The following is a 15,000-nucleotide window of genomic DNA, read 5'->3' on the forward strand; positions in this document are numbered from 1 at the left end:
ATGACCGAGCTGTCGTGACTGCACGTCTCCACATTCCCTTGTACATCTGTGCTTACATGGGTTCTAAATTTTTGTTTTCTCCTGACTGCGAGAAACTAGCTGCGAACCTACCTTTTAGACAAAGCAATACTGTTTTCTGAAGCATTGAATAGAGTTCTTTAAAGGGCAACTTCCGATAAAACACAGTTTTAAGGGCCGTACACACACGTCGCTGCTAGTTACTCGCTCAGCGGATGAAGTCAATAGAATGTCTACGTGTTCCAGTGAGTCTCGCTGGCGAGTAGGCGAGGAGAGTACAAGCGATGCGATGTGGGCGGGTTCCGAGATAAACTTATTTTATCTTCGAGCGACGCGAGTTAAGCGAGTAACCAATTGTAATGCAGAATACAGATTATTGACAGGTGACGTTGCCCCTGTGGTGTTCTGACCACCCAACTTCTGCACGCCATCACACTTTGGTTAAAAGTGTTGAGGAAAATAAATACAGTGTACACCATCAAAGGCTCATAAGCATGGTTGTGCACAGCACACGATCAACGTTAAACAGCGTAGGCCTACATTTTGTTTCGTACGGACGTTATTGGCGCTGACAGCGGGAACCATGACAACCAGTAAACAAAATCACCCAGAGCAAGTGGCAAGTAGGCGAGTGAGCAAGTAGCGAGTAAATAGCAGCGACGTGTGTGTACGGCCCTTTACTCACTCCTTTTGAAGATCGGACGGTCACCCCAAGTTAAACTCACTTGCAAGGCTCTCATAGCGGTGCGTCACCTCGCCTGGCTGTGTTTCCCCGTGTTTCCCAATTTACATTAATAATGCAGAGAAACGAGCGAATCACGAAAGCCTTTCTGTGTTTCGTCACGTCGAAAGAAGGCGTTGCCCACAAAGGTTTATGTCGACCCATTTTTCTAAAAACATGTCGAGTAATTTTTTTCTGCTTGTTTTCAATACAAGCAACGTCTGGTGGCCCGAAATCTAGCTTAGCTTAGCTATCAGCTGGTTGCTACTCTCAGGTACACACACAGCACAAAGCCTCATCCATATAGCAAGCCCACTCTGGTTGCTCCGTGCCTGCAGCTTGCCTAGGGGTCGCTGTCGAAAGAGCACAGCCCTGAATGGAGCATGTACGCCTCCGTTGGCGCCCCTATAGTGCAGTACCACCCGGAGAAGTGGCGACTCTGTTTCCCATTACATTCTATCCAAGAACAGGAGGACTGAGCCAATCAGAGACGCATTTCCACGAGAGCAGGAAGAGTGAGCCAATCAGAGACGCTTTTCCACGAGAAACACGGAACACCCTCTCGTTTCTCCACAAGCCACATTGCTGGCTTGCAAAAACGGCTTGAAACAAAGCAACCAGAACGTTTTTTAAAACAGGACCAACGCGTAACACATTCAATATCAATGGGGAACACAGCAATATTAATCAAATGACGTTGAGAGGCCATCTTTAAGAACTCAATTTGTCGATCCTGAATAAAGGGGGAAAAAAAACACGGGCCTACTTTTTTTGACTGGGTTTTTTTTTTTGACTGGGCCTGTCCTGCTGTCTTGTGGCTAGTCACATAATGTGTGTGTGCATGTGCCTGTGCTGTTAGAGGATGGCCATGCTCCTGTTGTCTGTTACAGTTTTGTCTGTGTGGGTTTTCGTGTTTGTGGTTGCTGACCATCCTTCTTTTTTGCTATTACAGTTCAGCCAGGCCCCAGCTGTCAGGAGTTACACCAAGTTCGTCATGGGGGTGAGTACACTAAGCAAGAATATATGTAGTGTACTATTTCAACCAAGTGATGTTGTGTATTCCTTCTGTATAAAGCTCCAGGTGCCAGGAGTTACACCATTCGTACGCTAGTACTAGTATGTCTGTACACTAGAGTACACTAACATGCATACTGTATACTACTGCACTGTACTATACTCTACTACTACTATACTATACTATAATTCACTGTACTATATTATATTATGCTATACTACAACATACTACAGTATACAAACTAAGCTAGTACACTTTTTTGTAATACTGTGTGTTTCAGTACACTCCTACATGAATTCCTCAATCAGCCCTCTGATCACAGCAACTGTACATGTCTAACTTTACATACTCATTTCACCGCTGTCTGAGCATACATCTACTAGCATACATCTCATCAGTTTAATAACATCTGTTTCAGCATGTCATACTCCTGCCAAAATACACTTGCTCTTTGTGTGTGCGCGTGTCTCCAGATTGCCGTGAGTGTGTTGACGTACCCTTTCATGTTGGTGGCTGATCTGATGGCGGTTAACAACTGCGGGTGAGCAGAGAGCATAGCACAGACACACACACACACGCACGCACGCGCGCGCAGACAGTCTCATGCAGCTGGCGGAGAAGGGACTCTAGACAAAACTCATACAAATAGAAGCAAGTGGAACAGGAATGGAGACACATATATAAACAGACACACACATACACACACACACACACACACACACACACACTACTGGCAGGAGAGCGACCCAAGACAGAAGACACAAACAGAGCTGGGAGGAACCGGATTCAAGACACAGAACACACACACTCATACACCCACACACACACACACACACACACACACACACACACACGTGTGCAGATGTGTCAGGGGAGAGGTATGAGGCTGAAGGCTTCTTTCAGTCCGGTCTGTTGAGAGTTCGATCAGGACAAAGCCTCGGGCCTAATCAGCCTCCCCAGAGACATCCGATTGGTTGAGGTGCGATTCCAAACATCCTCAGAGACCTGTGATTGGCTGAACTTGTATTCTCAGAGATCTGTGATTGTCCAGCTGGAATTTCAAACACAGAATGACTGATGAGGAAGGAATGGCCTTGTGCCTTGAGCTGGCGTCATTGGCGCTATGAGGCAAAGAGCTGAAAGTTAGACTTTTCATGTGCTGTCTCCTCCTGTATCTGCTGCATTGAGGCTATTATAATGGGATTGCAATGAGGTTACCAAAATGCTGTATAAACAAAACCAATTGAAGAATCACTCTACACCAGAAAAGTAGTGGAAAGAACGAAGAGTGTATTCAATCCCAGCCTTTTACATCCAATAAAATATATAATGCATATTACACAGCCTCTTTCAGTTCAGTCCAATCTGTAAAGCATGTGAGATGCTGTAATGACTGCTGCTGTTCCCCTGCAGCTTGGCTGCTGGTGTCCCTCCATACTCCCCCCTCTTCAAGTCCTGGGTACACTGCTGGAGTCACCTCACACAACAGGTAGGTTACACACACACGCACGCACGCACGCACGCACGCACGCACGCACACACACACACACACACACACACACACACACACACACACACACACACATACACACACACAGCTAGTGTACCGTACATTTATCTTTGACACACACCACCACCATCTGACACAATTAAATAAAAGCTACTGTTATGTAAACACATACTGGCACCCTCGTGAATCCACACACACACACACACACACACATATACACACACACATTGCAGACTATTGTCTTTGGCATCATTCTGACCTTTTAGGCACTTAGTGGCCTAATGTTTACATTTGTTACCAGAAACACGGACCGAAAGTTGCATTTCATTAGTCTGTTTTGTGTCACTTGTCACCACACACGCACACACACACACACACATACACTGTGCATTCCAATATGCAACTTTGCCTCCTCCACTTGTGCTTGTGGCCTCACGTTTTGCTGATTACCCATCTCCGTGGAGAAAACAATTAAGCTTCCCCGCTGTCAGGCTAGCCAAAACAATTTTTGGAGGACTATTCTTCATTCACCATCCAGTTTGCAAATGAGAAAATGACTTTACAATTGAGCTTTTGCGAGATATTGAAATATAATACTGTTGTCAGTGATGTCATCATGACATATTACTTCCTGGCACGAGGCCACAAGCACAAGTGGAGGACGCAAGGTCGCATATTGGAACGCACACCATGAGTGACCGTGTGGAATCTGTGAGACATGTATATAAAACGTGTCTCCACCCTACATTAAGCTACCTCGGGGCCCCACCCTAGTCTGGCTCTGGGGCCCCACCCTAGTCTGGCTCTGGGGCCCTTGCCAGGAACTATTGGGGCCCTCAGGGGACCCGCGTGTAGACAGGACCCTAAATGACTTCATGCTGTGTGGTGTGTAGAGCAAGGCACTGGCACTGGGCATCCATGTGTTACGGTGACGTTTGAACAAATCTGTCCGAAAATGTTACCGTTTCAAGTCCAAATGCAGTACTTTCAGCCGGCCTGTTTCATTTCAAACTCAGAAGTGGCATCATCTTCTGGGGACAGACAGAACACACCCTCATGACATCACCTTGGGGGCAAAGAAGCTTCACTCTTCCACGTGTGACTACCGCAGTTCAGACAAACCATTCTTTTCATGCTGCACCGCGAAATGTTAAGAACCTGATGAACTGCCTGAACAAACATGGTCGTGTGTGTGTGTGTGTGTGTGTGTGTGTGTGTGTGTGTGTGTGTGTGTGTGTGTGTGTGTGTGTGTGTGTGTGTGTGTGTGTGTGTGTCTCTCTCTCTCTGCAGAGTCAGTTGTTTCGAGGGTCCAGTTTCTTCTTCCGCCGAGTGCCTGTGACCGCCCTGCCTGTCGAGTAGCCACGCCCACTACAGACCCAGCTCTATGTGATGATCCGTTTCCTGTTCCTGGTCCCCGCCCACACGATGATGCGTTTCTTGTTCCTGGCCCTGCCCATGGCTGGATCTCAAATGGTGCACTTGTGCACTTCGGGCACTATGTTTTAGTGCGTAACTAATACGGCATGCGCACTGAAACATGAACACTAAAGTGCACAAGTGCACCATTTGAGATTCAGCCCATATGATCATAGGTACATACATGGGTTTGTCTGTTTTGATTCTTTTTGAATGCGTGCGCAGCCAGGAATCCCAACATGTTAAGTGGCTAACATTGGAAGTTGCATTGGACCAGTGTAGTGCGTGGTTAGAACCTGTTTTCTTATCGGCTGGATGTTGTAGCGGTTTCTGTACTCCTACCGACTCCATTTTGGCATAACATATCTTAACGTGAGTACATCAGAAACGATTCCTATGCTTTGCAAATGAAGTTGTATCACACCAATCACACGTGAGGACAACGTTTGAGTGACGGCCAATCCAAACAATCAGAGGCTGCCTTTGATCGCGAAACCCCGCCTTGTCAACAGTGGCTAACACTTTCCAATACAATACAGCATTATTTGGGGGACATGCCCAAGCATTACCAGCGACATGATTGTATTTTCTTCTAAACGGTGTCACCGGCTGACGGCTGTACAGCGTGCGAGCAAGTGGATAAAACTGCCAGCCGACAAGACAACAGGTTCTTGTCATACACTGTGCAGGGCTCCAATGGGACTTCCAATGATAAACACCTAGCCACCTAGCATTTTGAAATCCCTGGCTGCGTGCGCACCCACCTGTGTGCAAAACAGCCAGAACCCATGTATAGCGAGTGCTTTGCAATATCCAGACTCCCACCCTCAGCCAGTGCTTGTGGCCTCGCGTTTTGCTAACGTCCCACCTCCGTGGAGAAAACAATAGTTTCCACATCAACTTTTGGGAGACTGTTCTTCATTCACCATCCCAATTGCAAATGAGAAAATCATATTAGAATTGCGCTTTTGCAGTAAGATATTGAATTAAACTTCCGGCGTTGGTGACGTCATCACGAGGCCACAAGCAAGCAAGTGAGGAAGGGAGTACATTGGAAAGCCTTGCCCATATGATCATACATATCCTGTACAGCCCCAGTAAGAGCACACCCTCCCAGTGACATTACGTGAACTCTCACCTTTTCACCTGTAGCAGTCGGACAGTTGACCCAAGGTGCTAAGCCTGACATCGAATGACTCCCTCCTCATCACACACCAGTGTCTCTCCCCGCCACCCTCCCACCCCCAATAATACCCTTCTTCTCTCAGGAATAACGCCCATCTAATGTGTCTAAACCTTTCTCCTCTCATCCTCGCCACACTTCCCTGAACTTGTTCGTCTTTCTCTCCTTTCTTCTTTTCATCTTCCCCTTCTTGTCATCTTGGTCAGCCCATATCCTGCTGCCCTCCTCTCCTCCTCTCTTGTCCTTCCTGTTTTTAGATGCGTCTAGCATCTCTATAAGAGGGTATGTCAGTCAGTCGGGTGGTCGGTCGGTCGGTTGGTCTGTCCGTCTGAAACACTTTCTTTCAGTAGTTATTCCCTCCTGTGTCCACAAGCCGGCAGTGTGTAGATGGACGCATCTTTGTCCGCCTGTCGGACTTGTTTCACTTCTCTCTCATTTCTCTTTGTTCTCTTCTTCTCGCATCTTTCCTCTCCAACCTGTGCCATTTTTGAGTGTTCATCTGTGTGTGTGTGTGTGTGTGTGTGTGTGTGTGTGTGTGTGTGTGTGTGTGTGTGTGTGTGTGTGTGTGTGTGTGTGTGTGTGTGTGTGTGTGTTCCCAGTGTCTTCTCCTACCATAGTGCCATACACCACCCACTACCCCACAGGGTCCCAATATCACCACACCGCCCACCCCTCTCAACTGGGCACCATCCCCAACCCCCCCATTCTCCCCCATGTAGCAGGATGGATTCACTTCTGTTGCTGTAAGATACTGTAGATTTGTAAAATGAGTTCACGTCACACACACACACACACACACACACACACACACACACACACACACACACACACACACACACACACACACACACACACACACACACATACACACACACACACACACAGGGCCCATGCAGACACAATACACTCTCTAACTCGTGATTGATTGATTTGCCACCCTTTGCACTAATTTATTTAATCTTGTAGTATATAATTATAATTATCATACTGAATAGTAGCAATTTTATTTTCACAGCTTTATTTTTGTACGTGTATGTAGTTTTGATCTAACATTTCATGACTTCAAGTTTCACCTTAATGCCAAATCCTTGGTTACTGTCCATAGTTTGAGTTTTACTGTGTGTGTGCGTGCGTGTGTGTGTGTGCATGCGCGCGCGTGTATGTTGAGTTTTGTGTTCTCTCTACTTGTCTTCCTCTGAATCCCAGAACAGGTCACTGTGGTTGTAGCTCTCATTGCTTTTCCCAAAGTCCCACATAAAGTATTCCCAATCCAATTTGAAGTGATTTTTCCCTCCATAGAATTCTTGTTGTGCAATATTTCCACCTTACTCCCTCTCGAAGATCTACACAAATATTTATATTTACACACACGCACGCACACACACTTACACGCACACACACATGCACACACACCTAGCCCTTATCCTTCACCTATCCCATCCCCTTTCACAACTAACCAGAGCAGATCCAATGTTCCACAGGACTCGGTGAAGGAAGACTCACCATGTGCTTCAATCTTGACACAGGACTGAACTTGCTGACATGACGCTGTGTGACAGTCAATCAGTAAGACTCATCCGTCAACCCTGTCTATGACTGGTAACCTGGATTGATGACCAGGAACCAAGTAGACTCAGGCTGTTCTGGGTTCCCCCGACACAGGACTTCTATGATGATGTGGTGGCGTATGAGGTCATCCACAGGTGTCACATAAGGATCGCTGACATAAAACGACTGATGACTGACAACGCGGGCTGATGACTCCATGGCCAGCATGAGTGGAAGTCAAAGACTAAAGGCAGTTTGCTACCTTTAACTTTAAATGTCGTACCCTACATAAGACTTGCATGATGGTGACATGGTGACAGAGGACGGCCACATGTGGCGTTAGTATTACAAATGGATAATGACTGAGGACTGACTATAGTGGCACAGTGTGAATGCAATAGATTCCCTCCTAGCTGCAGTGTAGCAGTGTGACTCAAGCTAGCTTGCTCGCTAGCTAGAGTAACAGTGTGCCATTGGCCTCCTCAAGAGGTCTCCAGACGTATCCCTTTGCCCTATCTGTACACATACACACTCATGCATGAATCCTGCTCAGCACGCATCCTTTATTAGGCCACTGCATGTACTGTGACTATGTGAGCGTGTGTGTGTGTGTGTGTGTGTGTGTGTGTGTGTGTGTGTGTGTGTGTGTGTGTGTGTGTGTGTGTGTGTGTGTGTGTGTGTGTGTGTGTGTGTGTGTGTGTGTGCGAAAGAGAGCGAGTGTGTAAGTGTGAGAGACTAATCTTCTAAGCTGAGGTAAATGAAAAGACTTTGTTGCCACAGTATTCCTCAGAGTTAAAAAGTACTGTATTGTTTATTATTCCTCTCGTTTTATTTGTTTGTTTCTTTGGTTATATGTAACTGTGTTCAAGGCCTTTCCCCTTCTCACATCAAACGTCACCTCCAATGACCTCAATGACCTTCACATTCATCTTTGTTGTCATGTGGTGATGTCATAGGTCAAAGGTCACATTACATGTTGCCTGGTTCATTCTCTGTGTGTGTCCTTGCCTTGTGTTGAGATTTCATAAAGACAATATTGACCTGACGTCCGGCTGGCTCTGCTTTGTACACACACAATGCAATAGTGACCTGATGTGACTGTTGCGCGCACACACACACACACACACACACACACACACACACACACACACACACACACACACACACACACACACACACACACACACACACACTGTTGCTTTCATACACACACAGAGATACACTAAGCAGCCCTGGTGCTATAACTTTTATTTATATTCAGGCATTAAAACTGTATCATTTATTATCATTTTTTTATAACAAGCACATGTACACACACCCCTGCACACAGATAAGTCCAAACGAGGCTCAGGCTTGTGACAATTTGAGGATTTATTTTCTGTATATTCAGGCATTGAAAGGTTATCTTTGGAATTTATTACAATACATCAGCCTCCTGTGTCCAATAAGGATCTATGGGAGTTGTCTTTGGTCTGTCCTAGCTGCCTGATGATATAACAAATCACTTACACACACACACACGCACACACATTTTCGTTTAAGGCAATGTCAATCCATATCCGTCAAGGCACTCACAAAACAACACAACCACACATGTTTGCACTTAAAAGCGTCTTCTTTTTACCCCTCTCCTGACAAAACAATGTCTTGCTCAATCCCTTAAGGCAGTCTAACACATACAAACGCACACACACACAAACATCCATCAGAGAGGCGCGTGGCGCTGTGCACTGTTTACGGCCAATATAGTATATCGCCGTATTAACGTTGCTCAATGGGAGCCAGATGGGTCTGCTTTAGGGGAAGAGATGGAGACATTACTGTATTCATAAATCACACAGGAATACATCGCATCATAAATCACACTAGAGAGAAGAGACGTCTCCTCCTCTCTGATACTCCCACGGTGAGTTCATATGGAGCCTCAGGGCTTACTCCTTCACTAAAAACATTCATACAATTTTTAATAAAAGTATTATGTGAGGGGAAAACACAAAGCACATTTCTTTACATACATACATAACAAAACACTCACATTGTGTAGCCTACATACATGATGTTTTTCTACAATTGAAATATTTCTAAAATGCAAAAGACAATTGAGATTGTAATGCGTCCCAAATGACCAGGACCCTGTTTCTCGAAAGATTTGTTGAACCAGTTAGCAACTTACCTGGTTTCCAATGGGAATTTGCATTGCAACCAAGTAAGTTGCTAACTTAGTTAACAATGACGTTGTCGAGAAACTCACCCCAGATATATCATGTATAATAATGTGTTATTGACCATGTTTTACATAAACTTTCACATCCGTGGCATATGTGGCTAGCATAAGCTAGCTTGTGATTTTTATCCCCGAGCCATGAGGACAGGTGCGGTTTGCAAAATGAACTCGGAGGTTGTGTGGGTTCAGTCCCGGACCAACACCCATAACCAATAACACTCATAATAATCTATAAAACACCAAAGCAACAAAGCTCACAACCCCTTATCTCAAGAGGGCAATGCTTGGCCTGACTAACATGACTGTAACTCGTTCAGCATACTTTGACAAGCCAAACAGGTAGCGCATGTGGGCCGCGTCAAGGCATTGCTTTCCTTCACCGAAAGTCACACCGAATAAGAACTTACATGTTAAATGTGTGATGTATCAGGGATTGTTTTCTTTGAATCCTGTCATTTAATGTAGCCTACTAAAAGCAGTATAGCAATGAGCATGATTATGATTGAAATGGGTAAATGAGTATGGCAACCTGAGGAATACATTTTATACGCAACTCCTGTAACATGGTAGAGACTGGCCCAATAACCTGCTTACGACCTTTTTTTATTGCTTTCCATTGACTAGCGGCAATATTCATACGGAAAAATATTTGTGACAAATCAGAATGATTAAACCAGTAATCAATATAAACCGAAGTGAAGATTCAAATTTATACATTTGTACATCAAGGAAAGGACGTGTCAGAATACATACAATTTCAACACCAGTTTTCAGGGAAAATAACAGGTTATTGTAAGCAAAGTACTGCTATATGATATGTTGATACACATTTATAAACATGAATGAGCCATTTATACTGAAGCAATTTAAAATGGCTTCCAGGGTGAATGGAGTAATGCAAAATATGTGCAGCAGTCTTTAAAAAGAATCTTCCAGAAAATTCCAGGTGTATCGTTTCCCAGGATCCAACAGTGGTCTACCTTACTATTTTATTAACACTATACATTTCTATCAATTTGAGCCCTTGGGATTAATGTAAACATGCAATAAAGCCGTCCGGCTCTCCCTCTCATTACCATAGTCCAAGGTCCTATATGTTCGTCTATGTTGGATAGAGAACATTAGCACTTTCCTCATATGGTCAAGGTTGGCTATGTGAGTGTAGCCGTAGCTTACTGGGCACAGACCGGATTTAAATAATCAGTCAGAGAAAAGAACAGGCATTTGCTGGACGGGCCTGATTATATCGGTCCATCTCATCCCATGCGGTTCCATGGCCAGTGGCATTGTTACTCTGTACATTACCTAGACTCTTGAGACGGCCTGTGAAAGACAGACATCATTATCTCTTTCTTTGAGACCTCAGCAATCCTGCCTTTCAGACAATCGAGGGAGATAGCTGGACAAAGAGTTGCCGGATTATGGTGTGATTGTCTCTTTTCCGTCACACTCTTTCCCCTGAACCCAAACTCTACTCCACAACCTACCCCTTACCACCCCACCAACCCTGCGTTCAGGAATGCTCTCTCTCAAGCAATTCTGCCGTGTCTATGCCAACAGACATGCCATCAAGCCAATCAGAAGCAGCAGGCCTGACCAAACCCATCGCCCTGCCCCACTTATAATGACAATAGGTATCTCTGCCTTCCTCACAATGTTTATGCGGCCCCTGATCACTGTGGGTGCCTGAGTGTTCGCCCCATCAGCCTCCAGAAACACCCCCTCATTCAGCACTCGGGGATCCCCTTCTGCAATGATCACCTCATGTACCCTAACATCCCCACCCTCCTCCCCAACACTAACTACCTTAAAATCTGAGTCACCATCTCCAGCACTCACTCCCTTTGGATGGGAGTCTCCTTCTACAGTTCTCACTCCCTCAGGATGAGTGTCCTCTGCCAGTGAAATCGCCTCCTTGGGCTGCGATCCCTCCTCCTCCACAGCTGCCTCCTCCTTCTGGTGAGGGTCCTTTAGCACTGTCACCTCCAGAAGGTGGATGTTGCCCTCCCAGATCACTTCCCCCATGATGTCCTTCAGACTGACCCCGCCGAGACTATGTACACCTGTCACCTGGACCTCACCGGCCGACCTGGGAGAGAGACCCTCCTGGCCACCATCATCTGGTCCCAGGCCTCCTTCCTGCACTGGGCCTTGACCTCTCTCCTCCTCCTCTGCGGCTGGGCTGGGGTTGGAGCTGGGGATGTTCTCTGGAGCTGTGTCCTCTGCAGTAGGGATGGGGCTGGATAACGGGATGGGGCTGGATCCCGGGCCGGAGGCGGTGCTTGGATCAGGTTCGGAGATGCTGTCGGGACTAGGTCCAGAGCTGGGGTTGTCCTCTGGTGAGTTGTCTTCTGGTCCCGCAGGGCTTGGATCAGAACTGGGGGTACCTTCTGGTAGGTTTGGGGTGTCTTGTGATTCACTCTGTTCTTCTGCAGGACTGGGGGTGTCTTCGGGGCTGGGAAGGCTGGGGGTCCGTTCCTCTGGTAGGGGGATGGAGCTGGGTGGCTCAGGTGTGGCCGATTCCTCTGGTTGTGGGTCTTCTGGAGGGGTTGCCTCCTCCTCTGCAAGGGCAGACTCCGAATCTTCTGATGGGGCATCGGAATCCTCTGGTGGGGCATCAGAGCCTTCTGGTGGGGCGTCTGTGTCCTCAGGCGGTGCCTGTGTATCCTCTGGGGGTGCCTCTGTGTCCTCTGGAGGTGCCTGTGTATCCTCTGGAGGTGCCTCTGTTTCCTCTAGAGGTGTTTCCTCTTCCGCTGGACTTGCATCAGTGGGTTCGTCAGGTGATTCCTCTTCCTCGGTGGGTGTGTCCTCAGGGGGTGTATCCTCTTCTGCAGGTGTCTCCTCTCCTCCAGGTGCGTCCGTGGCAACGCCTTCTGGCTGCTCACCCTCCTCAGATGGTACCTCTTCTGGGGCTGGGGAAGAGAAAAGACCAACACACACACACACACACACACACACACACACACACACACACACACACACACACACACACACACACACACACACACACACACACACACACACACACACACATTAACCAGAAGTTGGTCAGGTGTGAGAAGGAAAAAGTTAAAGGGACATACTATACTGAGGTCAGGTAGAGAAAGACTGATACCAAAGGCACTGGGTAGGCCTAAGGCTGGGGATGGAATGGGCAAGTGGGGGAAGAGAAGATGAAGTGGTGGAATTGAAAGGAAGTAGAGGAAGAGAACGATGAAGAAGTGGAGCAATTGGAAGCAGTGTAGAAGAAGTAGAGGAAATGGAACTGGAGACAAGGAATCTCTAAGAACAGGCCTTAAACATATATGATGATGAGTGATTTTGGGATGGACCATGGCATTCTGAAGTTAGCACACTTTAAACTTTCAGTGAAAAAAGTAGCCAAATAAATGGGGCCAACGTGAAAGACGCTTGGTTGGTTTTCAGCAATAAACAAGCCCGAACAAGCTCGAATACACTCCACACTAGCCAGATTATCATCGTTGTTGCGATGCCGAAGGTGTTGCGTCACTAGGAGGGCGTGGCCTGGCTACTCTACACATACATAGGCCTATATTTTTCAGGCTGACCTCTGCGTTTCCCAAAAACTCTAAAGTAGTACTTAAGCCTAAGTAGTACTTAAGCATGAGGCAATATATCACATCACTGAAAGTTTATGTATACAATAATTTAATAGGCGTATAGGCTATATAATCTTTTTTTCTTGCACATGCAATTAAAATGCTTGTGCAAAGTGCATGTGCGAGGTAAAATAGTGCTTTTATACACTTTCAGTAAGTACTAGCTAAGGTTTTCTGGGAAATGCAGCCCAGAATGATGCCGGTGCCTGTGCCTGCACCAATTACATTCGGAACTAAAGTTCTTACCTGCGAACCACCCACAGACATACCTGAATCTGAAATATTCTGTATGTGACCATTTGTTAACTGGGTGAACCTGCTGATGTCCACGTTGTCGTTACGGTTCACAGAGAAAATTTTTTTATTTTCAGTTCACATGGCGGACCAACTTTCTGCTTCCCAAACGGTCAGACTTGCAGTGCGAACACGCCAGCCAGTGCGAGATCAGGCTGATAGAGAACCATGCTGGTACTGGTTCCTGTACCTAAACGCGCCTTTATAGCCACTGCCCTCTAAACAGCTGTCACTCTGAGGCCTGAGCAGTTACTTATTGTACTTATTATAGGATTGTATATATTACATGGAACGCTAGCACAATTCTGAAAATTTCCAGCCCCCACCGTCCTTACACCATTTTTTTTAGATGGCTGGAATTGGAGGTAAAGCAATGAGGTCATGGAGAGAAAGACTGAGGTGGAAGGCATTGGGCAAGACTGGATGATAGAAGAAGCAAGTGGAGGAAGGAGGTGGTGGAGGAGATTAAGTGGAGAAAGAGGATCACTGCGTCTAAAACCATAGACACTGCCTTCTAACCAGTAGTTGTCTCTCGGCTGCCTGAGCAGTAGCTTTTATCTTCAAGTATTGGCAAAGGACGCGCTCAACTTCTTGGAAAAACGAAAGTCTTTGGGTGCGCGATAAAATGTATCAACTTCAGGAAGAAAAATCCGCACTCACAAACTGCGTCTGCACTGATGAAGGCTTGATAGCCGAAACGCGTTTGCTCTTTGGAGGTAATATAAATAAATAATGAGACGCAGTTTGTGAGTGCGGATTTTTCTTCCTTCAGTAGCTTTTATCCACATTAGTACCATGCCCACTAACCCGCCCATTTCAACGTTTTTCGTGCTACCGCAGGATTTCCTGTCTGCTCTTTCCTGTTAGGCTGCCCATAGCACTTTCTGAATGTTTTAGCAAGAGCAACTTCTACCCAAATAGTGAAGGCACTGCCCTTGTAACTGTGGATAATAAGGTGGAAAATAGAAAGTCAGACAGTGGCAAGCAAGATTGAGACCACCGCCATTTTGCCACATGATCTACATCAGCTTGAAGTGGAGAAAAAAAGTGGAGGAAGAGGTAGTGAACGTAGTTATCTCACCACATAGGGAGTCCTCACAGCGTGGCATATCCTCTGGACAATGGGAGCAGAACTCCCCCTCTATAAAGGGTTTCACCCCATCATAGTTACCCCTGCAATACACACACACACACACACACACACACACACACACACACACACACACACACACACACACACACACACACACACACACACACACACACACACACACACACAGTGTTATTGTAAAGCACAGACTTAGACAAGAAAGTAGTAGACAAGGACAGGGAATTTACTATAATTACATAGTGTAACCAAGGTCGTCCTGGGTAGTCCGCCACTTGGGGCTCAAACTCGCAACTTTCAAGTCAACGCTTCTGGACCCCGTTTCTCAAAAGCATCGTTGCTA

At 46.3% G+C, this 15,000-nt stretch overlaps 2 protein-coding genes across 2 annotated transcripts in view; one reads left to right on the forward strand and one right to left on the reverse strand.

Annotated features, from left to right (window-relative positions):
- LOC134456770 (mitochondrial carrier homolog 1-like) overlaps positions 1 to 8,456 on the forward strand; it is a 17,263-nt gene extending 8,807 nt beyond the window's left edge. The window contains exons 9-12 of the mRNA XM_063208297.1: positions 1,692 to 1,739; positions 2,228 to 2,295; positions 3,168 to 3,243; positions 4,555 to 8,456. Of these exons, the coding sequence (XP_063064367.1) occupies positions 1,692 to 1,739; positions 2,228 to 2,295; positions 3,168 to 3,243; positions 4,555 to 4,623 (261 nt within the window). The 3' untranslated portion in view covers positions 4,624 to 8,456. The remainder of the gene's footprint in view (positions 1 to 1,691; positions 1,740 to 2,227; positions 2,296 to 3,167; positions 3,244 to 4,554) is intronic.
- A 192-nt stretch (positions 8,457 to 8,648) lies between these two features.
- The window catches only part of LOC134457618 (peptidase inhibitor 16-like), a 15,706-nt gene continuing 9,354 nt past the window's right edge, over positions 8,649 to 15,000 (reverse strand). The window contains exons 5-6 of the mRNA XM_063209621.1: positions 14,631 to 14,722; positions 8,649 to 12,547 (exon numbers count right to left, since the gene is read on the reverse strand). Coding sequence (XP_063065691.1) covers positions 11,184 to 12,547; positions 14,631 to 14,722 — 1,456 coding nt within the window. The 3' untranslated portion in view covers positions 8,649 to 11,183. The remainder of the gene's footprint in view (positions 12,548 to 14,630; positions 14,723 to 15,000) is intronic.

Source organism: Engraulis encrasicolus, chromosome 10 (genome assembly GCF_034702125.1).
Source record: "Engraulis encrasicolus isolate BLACKSEA-1 chromosome 10, IST_EnEncr_1.0, whole genome shotgun sequence".
Taxonomy (NCBI): domain Eukaryota; kingdom Metazoa; phylum Chordata; class Actinopteri; order Clupeiformes; family Engraulidae; genus Engraulis; species Engraulis encrasicolus.